The following is a 15,027-nucleotide window of genomic DNA, read 5'->3' as shown; positions in this document are numbered from 1 at the left end:
TTCGTCCACAGTAATCCCACCAATTGGTCCAAAAACGTCCCAGTAAGAGAGGAAATGCCCTAAACATATTTTTTATAAATCTATACAATCATTCCCCAAAAGTACCAAGCAGGTTTGCCTTGTTGCATCATACAAATTTTCTTCAAAACTTGACATCTTCAGTATGTAGCTTGATAGCTTGAAGATTGTTATTGTTTTCCGAAGGATAGGCAGTTTGACAAGGGCAACCTTCCTGGAAATAAACTTGTTGATCCAGACTAGTTTTGAAGGTACTAGGTATCCTGAGCCACCAGGTGAAGTTACATTGACTGTATGGGTAAGAAGGGATAGCACAAGACCCCTGGAGGGCTTTTGGTTTTTCACCAGGGCCAGAGACCAGAGGCCAGGGCCACCATTGTTCTCTTTGTTTGTTGGCTATAAAAATTATGAAATAATCCTCACGTAATGCTTGCCTGGGCAATTAACGGTTTTATTCTCTGCATGAGATACATTCCTTCGGTAACTAAGTGGCTGTAGTGATTGAGATTTTTATTTGTTTAGTCGGAGGACAAATTTCCACTATATACACTATTAATTGCTCTCCCATTAACACATGTATTTTATGAGTCTTTCTTTTGATATAGAAATACAAAGCCAAAGAAGTGTGGAAGCTTGCACTTTATTGGAAAAATCAAACAAACAAAAATATAATCTGCAGGGACATTGCAGCAAATGTGCTCAGTTAATGGATCCAGGGCCACTTTTATGTTCAAACCATCTTTCATACCTGCACTCAACCACTAAATGGCAGGAAAAGTTTTATATACACAAAGCACCGATCAACAGTGCTCTATTTTCCTAAACAACTAGACCTCTCTACACCAACCCATTGTTACCATTCTGACCTGAGCCTACACCCGATGCTTACCTTTCCCCCCACATTGTCCTGAATGCCCCAGTGCTCGCCTATGGAAACATGATCTGAACATGAAAGGGACCCCGCACATTCATGTTGGAAAAGGGCAGCCAGGAACTTTGTTAAATGTAAGAATAAACGGCATGCCAAAAGCGACAGAAGCATAAATGCAGATTCCTTTCCAATGATTATGCTGCCTCAATCACAAAATGTAGTGCTTCTGCTGATGTGAAAAATGTTCCCTCGCCCAATTTTGTAGAAATCGTCGCCACTGATTTGACAGTGTTTTGTGAATTATGACATTCATACACATCTTAATTATGACCCCTGGAGCCACAGATAGCTGTACAAGGCATCATGCGAGTACAGAGAGTATTTAGTGCCCCAACAGCAAAATGTGTCATCAACTTATATTAACCTTTAAAAAAAAAATAAAAAAATCTCAATCACTCAAATTCCAATTCTACAAATCAATCATACCTATGTATAAACCTGAAGACCTTCCACAAGGGTGAGGTCGGGGACTAGTTACATTTACTTGTTTTGTTATCTTCTCTGCAGGTAATCAAAAATAAATACAAGCAATACACAAGGAATGTCTACTGCAAACAATACATAAAAGAAATATGGTATAAAGAGGAGTTTGCAATTGTTTTCTTCATTTGGGGATGCTTTAAGAAGGTAATCATGATTGATAATCAAAAGAAGTGACTCTTTCAGCCTCACCTGGAGAAAGAGGAACAAAAAGACAACAAAACTGTGTGTATGTGTGACAACCTGACTGTTTTTTCCTCAGGTACATAAACAGTGATGTCAGATAGCACTCCTCTTGCTCTTGCTGCTTTGAATAGCAGCACACACTCTTCTGTGACTTCGACATTGACGAAATGTGCACAATGTCCGCTGTGATGCCTCTCTGAAATGGTCAGAGCTTCTCCCAGTCACCGTGATTTAATTCAACAAGTCTTATTTGGGCCTTTTATTCTCAGAGCAAGTTCATTAGAACCAAACTGAAGGTTTTCTTGGATAGTTGACTTTGTTGTGAATCATCTTCAGATGGGAAAGACCCCAACCCCCACCTTTCAGGTTACATAAACTGCATCTGGTAGGAAACAAAAAAAAAAAAGTCAACTCTTATTTTATTTTAAACCTGAAAAACAGTCGCAGTTCCAGTAATGTAAGCCCAGTATCCAGACTTCTAATATGTCTCCAAACTAATTCTCTATGCACATAAAGAAAACACTGAAATGTTCCAACAAGGAAAAATTGTTTTGTAAAATAGCTCCAAATCACAAGAGACTAACAATGCTGGTTATTTAAAGTTAAATTTCTCAGATACTCTATTTATTCTTAGAGAAATGTGTCTGTAATATCACCTGATGAATCACATCAACTGCAGTTTTTTTTGTTTCAGACAATGAATCAGACATTGTGATTTTGTGATGTATTGCTATCACCAAGGCATGTTATAACAACAGCAGTTCTGCTCAGAAAATTGAAATAAATGTTCATTTTATTGACACACGTGGGACCTGGAGTTGCAATTGCATAGAGAAGACAAGCGGTATAAGAAATGCTGCAGAGAGGTCCTTTCCCTGCAGCTCTGGGGGGCTGAGACTGGAAGGACTAAGATTGTGGGTGACTGAAGCCTCTTTTACAAAGAGATTCTGCTACGCTGCCAGAAAGAACACTTGCTATTAGGGCTTCGCTTTTTTGACACTTCGCCAAACAAAGCTGGCATAATGCTGCCCCACTGTGTGATTTAAGAGAGAATTTCAGAAGCAACAGAGGATTGACATGCAACACCACGCCGTCAGCGTCGTGTGTGTGTGTGTGTGTGTGTGTGTGTGTGTGTGGGCGCGCGCACACACACACACACGGAGAACTGTTGTGCTAGCTTTCCCTTTTACACAGAGGTCGATTCGGCTCTGTTCCTACCTGCCGGCTTAACAACGGAACAACCCTGTCCCCCATTCTGTGTCGGTGCCTTTTATACAGAAGCCGAGGCGGAATAACCGCGCAACAGTACTGCTTTGAACAAGCTGTGTGAAAGGGATCACAGAGGAGGATGAAAAAAGAAAAGCGGAGAAAATAGAGAGTTGGGTCGGGCAATCATGTCTATTTTCATATTGTCCAATCGTGGTTAGACAAGATCGGCAATAGGTAGGGGTCAGAGGAGGTGGGGGAAGTTTCATCACAGCATGCCAGGGAAACGCCACCATGGGCAACTTTGAGTCGAGTGTCAAAGAATAACATAACATCTTTCATCTGTTGATTTGGAGTATGTTACTTGTTATTGCTGTATATTTGATTATTTTTAACAGTTTATTGGGGAATAAACACATTTCTACTGTTAACAAATTTTGAAGTCAGTTCTTAGTTCTTTAAGTTATATAAAATGGCTGGTGTCAGAAAAAACAACGTTCAATTGTAAATATTCGATTCTATTGCCAATAAGCACAAGCCTAATGGGGAGGGTCAGATTTGATAGCTTGGACCCACACAAATAAACTCAACCTATGGGTAATATCTGACTTGCTACAGAGTTTCTCTGGTTCAAACAAGCTGGGTCACTGAGCCCAGATGTGGAAGGAGTGGGACATTGTATATGTGGACATCCATTACCTGTGCACCTGGATTGGGGCCAAAAGGGTTGGCTTGCCTCATCACAGGTTGGGTGTACATCATAGTGGGCTGCGTCATCATCATGGAGCCCATGTGGGGAGGCTGACAAAAGAAATCGCAGCAAGGATGGATTATACAACCTAAACCCACAAAAACACAGGGAGTTGCTGCCATTTCCATCTGTACTAAACAACTCTTTGGTACTGAAGGAAACCAGCCTGTTCAGTGAGAATGACACAACTGAGCATCATCACTCCTGCTGTAGTCTTTAAAGGACTTCATTTCATCCCGTTGTGCTGGCAGAAGGAGACACATTTACTGTTATTCAGTGAAGAGACTCCTCTCTCAGATACTGATTTATTAATTCAAAAACAGCAAATGAAAGCAATAAAACTCATGTTAAAAGATAAAATAAATACTGTACATGTTGGATACTTTTCAGAATACTGGACACCACACACACTAATTAATATAAAAGAAAACGCTATCAGTGTGTGTGTGTGTGTGTGTGTGTGTGTGTGTGTGTGTCTCTTGACTTACCATTGCATATGCCATCATGCCCGTCGGTGTGGTTGCAGGAAATGCCATGACAGATGGTGCCTGAGGTGACATTAAAAGACAACATGATTCCTTCTACAGAATCAGGACACAGCCAAACCCAACTCGCCGTTTATTATTAGATTATCAAATCCAAGTTAAACTTCCGCATGCATTTTAATACAGTAACTAAAATGAATCTATTCAGGAATGTGTGACAAGACGAGTACTGCAAGACTGATGGGGGCTACCAACCAACGTCCGCCAGCCCGAATTTCTTGCAGGCGTGGTCAAGACAGTAAACATAGACCATGGAAGAGAGGGGGGTTAACGTTTGACTAAAGCTAACTCCTTATTGGCTATCATTTCCTCGCCAATGTACGGTCTCTGCAGAACAAAATGGATAAACCTAAGCAGTGGATCACCACTCATAAATCAAATACGGACTGCAACATTATGATTTTCACAGAAACAACATGGAACCACTGGTGGCACCATTGTGAGGAACGCTACGTCCTCTGGTCTCAGTCTCAAGAGAGACTTGATCAACTTTGGCGGCCAAAGAGGGCCACCTACAGGGGATATTTGGTGGCCACAGAGTAACTTTTTGAGGCCACAGGCCATGTTTGCTGTTGAACCCTGGGATAGAAAATGATACACTGCCTACAATTCTCAGATTATGTTGAACTACAGCCTAGAACAAAATTTAGTAAATCAATGTATTTTTACGTAATAATCTACAAATAGTACTTATCAATTTCATGGTGAAACAAATTTAACATTAATTAAAAACAAACAATTGCAATAACTTGGTTTGATAAGCATACAGCCCTGTAGCATCACTTAATGACAACAAGGCCTATGGAATATCCAAATGCCTTCAAGAACATACATTACTGTCTGATCATATTTAGTGTTTCATATTTATTTTTAACCCCAAAACGTTGGAAAGAGGCTGAACAACATTTATGCCACGAGACATTGAAACCCTCTGCTGAAAATGTGTCAACTACTAGCAAAACCCATTAAGGGATTCTAATCTTATCAGATTTATTTAATGACAGATAGCGGTGAAGGAAAGCAAAAAGGAGAGTGTGATGATTCCTGGTAGAAGTTGGTTACTGGCAGGTGCTCCTAGTGGAAAGAGATTAGAGAGAAAAAAAATTATAATACAGACCCTTTCCTTTCCCTTCCTTCACCAACAGCCCCTGCAGTGATAACAAACCCAGATTTGTCTAACGCGTAGTCCTCTTGGGAAGGATACATTTCATTAACTATTCAGTCATTGGCAAGGGAGACACAAGTGAGTCAGACATGACGCTGATGCCAAAACTGTTGCTTTCATCACAGACTCTGCTTGTTTCATTGCATCGATGGCTCTCCTTCAAAATTCTTCCCCACTGACAACGTTTGGTTTGTTTCAGCAACATCTCCCTCAGTGTTCCTCAGATGGTCAATAATGACATGAGTCTTTTTATTTTTTTGCATCATGTTAGCGGTTATCGTTTTCACACTAGAAACCTCTATAGCCCGCGCCACGTTGTGGTGTTACTCAATTTATTATTTTGTCATCGTTTGTGTGCTGTTTCCCTGTGTGTTTCATAGGGCCCTATTTTAACAATCTAAGCGCATGGCATTATGTGCCTGTTGCAGGTGCGTTTAGGGTGTGTACAAATCCCCTTTTGCTAGTTAGCTGCAGAAAAAAAAGGGCCTGTGCGCCAGGCACATGATTCAAAAGGCTCAATAGTGTCTTAATTAATCTTAGGTGTGTTTTGGGCAGAACATGCAATAAACCAATTCCCTTTAAAAGCCAGGCAAGTTTGTACCTTGATGCTTTACTATTATGGTGGACGGGAAATTGACAACTGTATCAGTCTTAAACTAGCAAAGACACTTCAGCTTCCTTTAAGTCTTTCTCTCTGGCTTCATCAAAGAACACTACTAAGCTTTTTATCAACATCTGCAATTTGGCCATATCATCAGTGACTCATGATGAGGTCAAAAGAGACACTGGAGATTCTTAAATATACAGCATGGTCCAATTTATTTGAAATTGACCATAAAGCAGAGGATGCTTTAGGGAAATATGACACTCTTACTGTATTTACTGTTTTCACTTTATAAAAGTTGATTGGAAAGATGTCTTGTTCAGTGTTCAGTAACACCTTGCCAACCAACCTAACTAACGCTAACGCTAGCTGGTGGCTTAAGGTAAAGTCTGCTCACTTTCTCTTCTGCTGTACATGCAGATGAATTAGATGCAACTGTTTAAAAAGATACAGGGTACAAGCGACCGAAAAGGGTTTCCTCAGGAGGGTTGCTGGCGTCTCCCTTAGAGATAGGGTGAGAAGCTCATTCATCCGAGAGGAGCTCGAAGTAGAGCCGCTGCTCCTTCGCGTCGAAAGGAGCCAGTTGAGGTAGTTCGGGCATCTGGTGAGGATGCCTCCTGGGCGCCTACCTAGGGAGGTCCAGATGGGAGGAGGCCTCGGGGAAGACCCAGGACTAGGTGGAGAGATTATGTCTCCAACCTGGCCCGGGAACACCTCGGGATCCCCCAGTTGGAGCTGGTTGATGTGGCTCTGGAAAGGGAAGTTTGGGGTCCCCTACTGGAGCTGCTGCCCCCGCGACCCGATACCGGATAAGCGGATGAAGATGGATGGATGGATGGATGTTTAAAAAGAGCATTGTACAAGAAGACAAAGGATTTGTTTTTTTGGTTTTTAAATAAAATCCTGGAATTATTTTAAACTGATTAATAATCAATTAATTGAAGTAATAACAGATTAATGGATTATCAAAATAGTTGTTTGTTTCAGTCCTAGATACAACAATGTCCTTGGTCCACATTGGTCAATAAAGGTTAGAGAATGTTGACAGTGGACAAATGGGTTAATTTAGGCAACCAGAGTTGGAGTTATTTTTATTCTTTACATCTAAAACAGGGCTAGACAAAGTCATTGCAATATAATGGAATAATGAAAAATGAATAATGGAATGACTGTAACATAATAAATATTGATTAAGTTACAAAACCTAATCTGTACAACCTGTTCTTAAAGTCTGCATGCTCTGTAACTCTCTACACATCTGATACTCACATGACCAAAACACAACATGCGCGCTAATGCCTTTACCATAGACCGTATGAAACTAAGCAGCCTAAACATTTCTATTGTGGACTTCATAGTTTAGAGCTTAATCCATGGGGTTAAGCAATTCAGAGGGCAGATTCAACGTAGATTAATCACAGAAGCATAAATCAGGCATTCTTGTGAGCAAGAACGGCAGGCTGTGAGTGACGTCATTGCTGGTAGTGAATTAAGGATAGCAAGCAATAAGCAAAGTAAGCGATGTAAAGTCAGTAAACGGAACAATAAAACAGCAAGCTTCTTAAGACGTAGTGGCTTCCTAGCAATAAGGTGACTTACAGCGGTTATAATCATGTTCTGAAGTAAAGAAAGACAGAAAGATTCAAGTCTAATCGAGTGTGTTTTCCTACCTGTCTTCTTGTGTCTTTAATCACAGCGGTGAAAGATCGCCAAAAACCTTTTTTTCCTACATCCCCAACGGTCCAAGGTATTAGAATATCCAAGCCTTGTAATCCATAATTATCTGGTCCCCTCACAATCTTGTAGTTTCTGGCCGAGTTTCGACGTAGAGAAATCTAGATAGTGCCTCATTTCTCGGTTTTGATCGGGTGTATCTTTTTCCGTGTGCGCGCTACAAACTCTGTCCACACACCATTAGAATCTCTGGCGTCTGCAGATTCCACCGATATCTGTTCCCAGCCAATAGCATCAGTGTATCTTAAGATATCCTTCAGACTAGCCAATCAAATCCCACAGTCCCCATTGGGCCCACGTGGGAATAATTGAAAGTTTTTCCCACCAGTTAGAGAAAGAGGTCATACAACTGGCATCCCTGTGTAGCCAATAAGAAGACGAGTTGATTGATACCAAATAAGGCCAGAAAACACTAACCCTGTGATGTCTCCATCTGTTTCAAAGCAAAAATATTCCCTTCTCATGGCATTTCACCATTTCATCACATTATGATTACTTATTCCTATAAATTTATGCATGCAGTTCTTTCAGGTATATGTGTGAGTGATGTGGATGTGTTTTTGTATTTCAAAAGTTTTGTATTTAGCACTTTTTTGTCTTTTTTAGAAATAAGAAATAAGAAAAACGCACAGACCTATCTGTAGAAATAAGTTCATATAAAATCCATTTTATAAGTCATTTTTTTCTGGATTTTTTCTGTTCAAAGTTGAGACATGTGGCTAGGGTACTATTTTAGTATATAGCCCATTTGCTATGCTTACAGTAGTGTTTTTTTATTAATTTTTCAGATGATTTACTTGGACGGAAATAGAAATTCTTTGTTTCAACCTCTGTAGCTCTGTGTCAGTAAGGCCTAGTGTCCCAATGCCACTAGAAACAACAAATTGAGAGTGTTAACTTCCCAATGACCTCAGGGTCATCCCAGAGGGCCAAAGTATGTGGAAACTGCATCACTTTTTTGGGGGTAAAAATTTAGGCGAGAAAAGCATATATTTTCAAGTGGTTTTCAAGGGCAAAACTTGTGGAATACCTGCAGAACAGGGACATGTAATTAGTTCTTTTTTAGATTATGGTGAAATAGTGTGTGTTGTAGCAGTGTTTTGCCATTGAGAACAAGCTAGCATGCTAGCGCTAGCATGCTACGGTTAGCCACCTTGTCTTGGCTAGTGATGTAGAAAGCCGTGCAGATTTTGAACAGGTTTTTCCAAGTTTGTATATGTATGGATGCACTAGAGACACAAAATAACCCCTCAAATCTCAGAAAAAGGGATTTTTTTCATAATATGGGCACTGTAATAATGTCTGTAAAGTGAATGATGTTACAACGTGGAGACTGCAGTGCACTGAGACTTGTGTGTCACACACAAAGCACACCTTTTTGTTTACTTACAGTAAATCGCACAGTTTTTGCATTTATGTAATTTTACAGAATGAAAACTTGGATGAAAATGAATATGTCCACAGCTGTTAGCAAAAAGAATTATCCTTCTGATATTAAATTACTGAGTGAAGTTTAGAGGAAAGTAAGAGCAGTCATTATCAGTCCTTACTCCTCATGTTTGATTTGCCATAGGTTTTACTTAGATGCCCTTCCTGACTGAAGAGTCTGTCCTTAGAGTGCTATAGATTCAGAATTGGCAGAAGTCAAACAAAAACTTACTCACTCAGAAAATTATGTCTGTCTGTCCAGAGGCCTGTAGTACAAAGCAAGATTTGGTGTTACCGAGGTAACTTTAGGTTCAACCCAGGATTTTGTGTATGACGACGGTGGATCACTTGTTACCCGGTTAAAGTGCCATAGTAACTTACGTAGCTCAGCATTTCTTTTAGGAAGTTGTAACTTTTAATCAGCGATAAAATCTAAATCAATACAATTGTTATCCTAATGAATGTCCATTTTTGCTGTATATAACTGTTGCATATATGCAACTAGTCTCTCCTGATTTAAATATAGCTCAGCGTAAATTCTTTCAGGAAGACCTAATTTAATCAATGCTCTCTTCCTAAAGGGAATCAGTTGGTCTTCCAGCTTAACCAATCATAATTGCACACAAATTGCAATGGCCAATCACAGAGTCACAACTGTGCTTTTAAAAATCTGTGTCTCCCTGTGCTGTCGTTGCAGGCAAAGAGTGCAACCCTCCACCTCCCCTTCCACCTCCAGTCATCTACTCAAGCTGACCGGTTCGGAGCATCCTTTGGTCAGGTCTCCTTCGTCGCCACCAACGGTATCTAGGCTCTGATGGTTCTCTACCTTTATATAGTGTAGATATACAAAATATTCGTATAGCGATGGAGTCTAAACGCCAAAGACTTTGTTCATTTTATCGAACTATACCACAAACCTCATTTACATATCTGCAAACATGTCTCTCCTGATAGAAATGTTGAACACCTAATGTTCTCGGGAGCAGGTTAAATTGGAGAATAGAGATCAACCGGTGTAAAAGCAAACCTACTGACCAATCAGCACTTGATTGATAACTGCGGCACTGTTCTTAGAGAGCAAGAGAGACAGGCGGGGGGGGGGGGGGGGGGGGGGGGGGGGTGCTCTCATAAAAGCAGAAAGATATTTATGAAAGATATAGATTTTCAGCGGAAGTAATTACGTATATGCTATGTGTTCTTGAGCTGTGTGTTGCCAATGCGCATATCGGTTTGAATTATGTTTTTATATTTTTTCATCCCGATCGCTTACCACTGCCAGGGTTGCAACTGAAATAGTAGGGTAAAGCAACAACAGTTTCTGGAAAGCACAAGTGTAATTATGGTCAGATCTTGTGCCTGACTGACCGGGAACAGTCTGCTATTTATTTTGCCAGCTTTCCTTCCTATTTAAAAACGTGTGTGTTCTTCATATTTATGTGATATTATATATTTATTTTATTTGCTATTATATTTATTATATTTGCTGATGTTGCTGAAAACCTGAAAATATGTGAAGCTCCATGTTACGGATTGTTAAGTTCGTGACAGTCAAAATGGAGGTAATTTGATTCATTTGGTTTATCAATAACTGAAAGTGCAATATTTGTAGGACTTACAGGACTATAAAGAGGACCAACTGATATAAATAGGAGTCATAAAAATCAATCTTGCCCAACTCATTTGTTTTCCAGGGGAGTTATTGGCTGGGGGATTAAACCAGACCAGTGCAGATAGGGGAGAGGCTTACCATGGCTGCAGGGTTCCAGGTGGTAGAAGGAGCCATCTTAGGTTGCCAGTTGTTTCCACCTGTCAGCTTTCTCTCACCAGGCTGACTCCAGTGAAGATCACTACAGAGGTCAAGTAAAAAATGTGTTTAGGTTGAATATGCAAAAGGTCCCTATATTAGGGATAGGAAGTTAAATATTATGTGAGTGCACTTACTTCTTTGAAGTGCCGTTGCCAATTCCCAGATCTAAAGACGATAGAAGCAATGGCATGAATGATAGAAGCAATGGCGTGAATGCACAGTCACAAAAACACACCTAATTTACACAAGGCATAAAAATGTAGATTATTTTTCCTTTTACTCTTTACATTTTATGCAAATGTGACACATGTAATATTTATGTTCCAATAGTTAGCTTATAGCACAATTAGTTATTTTTATTAAATGTTTGCAGTCTTGGTCTTAAAAAATGGCAACTTACTGCCAACAAGATTGGCCAGTGATGAGTCCAGGTCGCTGGATACCAGTTTGTGAGCCTGTTGGCCGTTCAGGGTCATGCCCTGATTGGGTGAGGATGCCACTGTAGGTTTGAGGATATCACCTAAAACATATTAATCAAAAGGGGGCAGGACAAAGCGAAAGAAGGGGGCAGTAAAGGTGAAGACACGCAACAGACAATAACACAAAGACAAAGATATAAATGGTACACACAAGGACAGAGAGAGAGAATGTTTAGTGTTGACGAGGCAGGAAGCAGGGCAGAAAAAACGTCAAAGTCAAGCCAAGACTGAGAGGAGTGTGTGTTGAGTCAACTCACCCAGTCATGCATTTGCCATGCAATAAGCCAAGGCCCCAGAAAGTATATACACAAGGACAAGGGAGAAGAGAAAAGAAAATGATGTGAGACCGTGAGCAGCCTAGAACTCAGTGCAAACAATAAGTGTGTAAGATATTCAAGGTGACAAATGCAGCAATTTATTATTGCCAATTAATAATGATTATACAGTATGCTGGCATAATATTACCATGCACTAAGATGCAAAGGGTGACCTAGTCTTTAACCTCAATCACATAACAGTGACCATCTAATATGAATCAAGATTTTGTTACTGCTTGCCAGGTTCTGGCCTCAAATGTTTTCTGAAACCTTTTTTAGTGAACTGTTTACACGTAAAATAAGCAAGTTTGTGACGTGGCTGTAAAGGGTCAAGTATAGCACGTGAAACGTAGACATGTGCCTGGCCATTCATACCGGACACGTATTTCTATGCGCCAATCACAACGCGATTCTCTCCATCTCCCTTGTTCTGAAATGGGCGATCTTTTTAGTAATCAATCAAATGAGTGACTAATTGGGGATATGCTCGCTCAGAACATTCATAGACCATATAAATCACCCAAACAAATCAAAGTCCAGCACACAGTTGATTTTCCATCGCCTCAAAATGAGCGGATGAATGTGCAATCCATGCCCCATGCAGAGACCATGAGCTCTGCTGGCTCCTAAAGGCCAATGGGAAGATAAAATGGCAGTGCATGTAGGAGCACAAACCTTACCTGTATAATCCAGGTTGTTAGCATTGGTGTTGTTGCCAAATACTGACTCAAAGTCGACATTAAGGCCTTGAGGGTTCTGTGGCTGCTGGGGTGTTGGGGAGGCTGTAAACCCTGTTGTGGCAAAAAGAAAAGAACCATCAGCATACAAATATTGACACCGCACACAGCTGTTCCAACCAACACAATCGCCAACTAGGAATGCAAAAGTCTGTCCATGTATTTCACCATGCTATTTAAAAATCGCAACCAAAAGATAAACATTTTGAAGTTCCCTGCTAGACACCCAAAGATACATTTAGTGACGCTTCTTGTGCCAAATAGTCAATCTTAGATTTTCTTCTTGTGTTTGCTCTTAAAATTTGAGAAATTTGAGTCTGCTTCTGTAAAACAGAAGACTAAAACAGACTTTGCAAAAAGACAATGGCTGACAAGCTATGAGACACTGGTAAGTGGCTACGCGCCGTCTTGGTTTGAAAGTGCCGGCCTCCAGGCAATCTGGCAGTGTGTCAGTGGCACTGTGCGTGTGTGATTAAGGGCGGTGATCACTGGCAGATGTAAATGAGCAAAGTAAGGTAATCAGGGTAAATCCAATCCTTGATCAGTTAAAATATGCCCTTATCGGCTCCGATTCGATACTTGTGATCGGGACATCACTACTTGTAACACCTTTATCAACCTGGGAATACCTACCTCTGAATAGACCAGCAACAGCTGGGGGCTCAGGTTGGAAGAGTGGAGTGGTGTTGTAAGGGCTTGGCCCACAGAAGGAGTCTGACACACAGCAACAGCAGCAGACATGCAAAGAACCAGACGGAGTAGAAAGGAGGAAGAGAGGAGGGAAAAAAAGGGGAAGATATGAGACCAGAAAAACTGCAGCAGTGAAAGAGCAACAAGAAAGCCAAGCAACTGTGGGAATGAATTTCTAACAGCCAAAAAAAACCAAGATCAGGATTTGCAGGACAAAAGCACAGGAAGCCGGCACTCATCACATGGCTAGCCTAAATACAGGGCAAAATTCAGGGCAGCGTAAAACTAGTGGCTTACCACAAAACAATGCAGACTCACAACCATAGGCTTGCAGGAAGCAGAGAGGAAGAAAGTCGGCAGGTTTAGCAGGAACGCTCTGAGTTAACACTGACTCCCAAATAAGACACCATGTCAATCTAGTTTTCCTCATGGCAATTCACAAATTTTACAAAACATGTTACTACTTTCATGTCAGCAATCTAGAAGCCAGACAGTTCTCTGTCCCTGTGATAATCGTTTCTCTTGACTTTTGGTTTGGGATGGGTAGGAGCAAAAACCCTGCAAAAATGATGGCTTGCATCTTGAATAAGTTTATTTTTGTTTCTCTCGGTTATTCTTCCACATAACTAAAAAACCCTTTTACACATGCACTGCTTACAGAACTACAGGATTTATATATGTTATATGATAATGCAAATGTTCAGATCAGTTGGAGCGACAAGACAGACAAGATAAAAACAAGGAACAGAGATTATGGTGCAGAGGAAGGTGAGAACATTTTAAGAGAAGTTGAATGCAAGCAAGATGATGTACAAGCGGGAAAAATGTCAGTGATGCAGGTGAGAACGATTAAAACAGTGTTAAAGTTATATCGACAGGCTGATATCATGCAATCTGTTGCCCAGCTCTTATTGGCCCAAATTTCCTGTCTCCCGATCAGCTTCATCACAACCGCTTTAAGCAGTCCACCAGTTCACAAGTTAAGAGTCGTCATTATTAGAATGGTCAGGGGTCAGAACACGGGCTGATATCCAAAGACACTAAATGCTGTATATGATGTTTGTGTTCAGAACATTTGTCAATTTGGAGAATCTTACCTGTTGCTAATAATACAATAAATGCAAACATGAACAAGGCAATCATGTGGTAAATACTGTAATTATATAACATTGCCACTTACAAGCTCTTATTGCATTTGACAAGAGTCAAAATGTTGATCTTTGTCAGGCAATAATTAGTAAGAATTAAATGTGCCTTAACTCTTACTTTAGAAAAGTGTTCCCCCTACAATAAATAACTAAAGTTACATGAAATTAATGAGCATGAACTGTGTGGCCAAATCTGAAACTTCTGCTTCTGTAGTCTGCTCACTAACATCTTAAATTGTAGGCAAACACTGTTGTGTATTTACATACCTTATAATATGATACATGAGTGAAAAACACGCAACCAACAGTAGTAGTAACTATAGTTCAAAATATGTGGCCAACACCTTACACGCACACTTTAAACTTACCATTACTAATTCCTGTTATCTCCGCTTGTCTTTTCATTCTGTTCTTCTGTATTCATATATACAATATTTTATCATAGGTACACAGTAATAATACAATGGACTGCGTGTACTGAGGAGAATGTCAGACATAGTACATGTGTGTGCTAATAAGTATGTGACGTGTATGTGTGTTTGGAAATGTGGAAGCAGGCAGGACTGAAATGTTGTGAAGAGCAAAGCTCTCACCTCCCCATGTGTTGCTGGTGGAGAGAGTCAGTGGCTGCTGGAAAGCTGGCTGCAGGTCCAGAAGTTCATTGGCTGCCTTGGAGGTGCTAGAGGGAATAAGCAGGAAATCAAGGGCACGGAGGACAAATCAGTCACCCACAAAACATTATTAGAAAAACAATATGACTGCAGTTTTTATGACTGCACACACATATATACATATATATAT

The 15,027-nt window shown here is 40.4% G+C and overlaps 1 protein-coding gene across 12 annotated transcripts in view; it reads right to left on the bottom strand.

Moving 5' to 3' along the window:
- Nucleotides 1-1,853: 1,853 nt before the first annotated feature.
- The window catches only part of picalma (phosphatidylinositol binding clathrin assembly protein a), a 51,436-nt gene continuing 38,262 nt past the window's right edge, over nucleotides 1,854-15,027 (bottom strand). For 3 of the 12 annotated variants that reach the window (XM_034889912.1, XM_034889910.1, XM_034889914.1), the window contains 9 exons: nucleotides 14,820-14,905; nucleotides 13,022-13,102; nucleotides 12,332-12,442; nucleotides 11,256-11,384; nucleotides 10,990-11,020; nucleotides 10,796-10,895; nucleotides 4,061-4,120; nucleotides 3,521-3,622; nucleotides 1,854-1,997 (listed from right to left, as the gene is read on the bottom strand). In XM_034889912.1, the coding sequence (XP_034745803.1) occupies nucleotides 1,983-1,997; nucleotides 3,521-3,622; nucleotides 4,061-4,120; nucleotides 10,796-10,895; nucleotides 10,990-11,020; nucleotides 11,256-11,384; nucleotides 12,332-12,442; nucleotides 13,022-13,102; nucleotides 14,820-14,905 (715 nt within the window). In that variant the 3' untranslated portion in view covers nucleotides 1,854-1,982. Of the gene's footprint in view, nucleotides 1,998-3,520; nucleotides 3,623-4,060; nucleotides 4,121-10,795; nucleotides 10,896-10,985; nucleotides 11,021-11,255; nucleotides 11,385-12,331; nucleotides 12,443-13,021; nucleotides 13,103-14,819; nucleotides 14,906-15,027 lie in introns of those variants that run through there. The other 9 variants (XM_034889915.1, XM_034889923.1, XM_034889917.1 and 6 more) reach the window with 6 other exon arrangements.

Source organism: Etheostoma cragini, chromosome 13 (assembly GCF_013103735.1).
Source record: "Etheostoma cragini isolate CJK2018 chromosome 13, CSU_Ecrag_1.0, whole genome shotgun sequence".
NCBI lineage: Eukaryota > Metazoa > Chordata > Actinopteri > Perciformes > Percidae > Etheostoma > Etheostoma cragini.
Note: the sequence above shows the minus strand (reverse complement) of the source record. Positions and strands in the feature narration are given on the sequence as shown.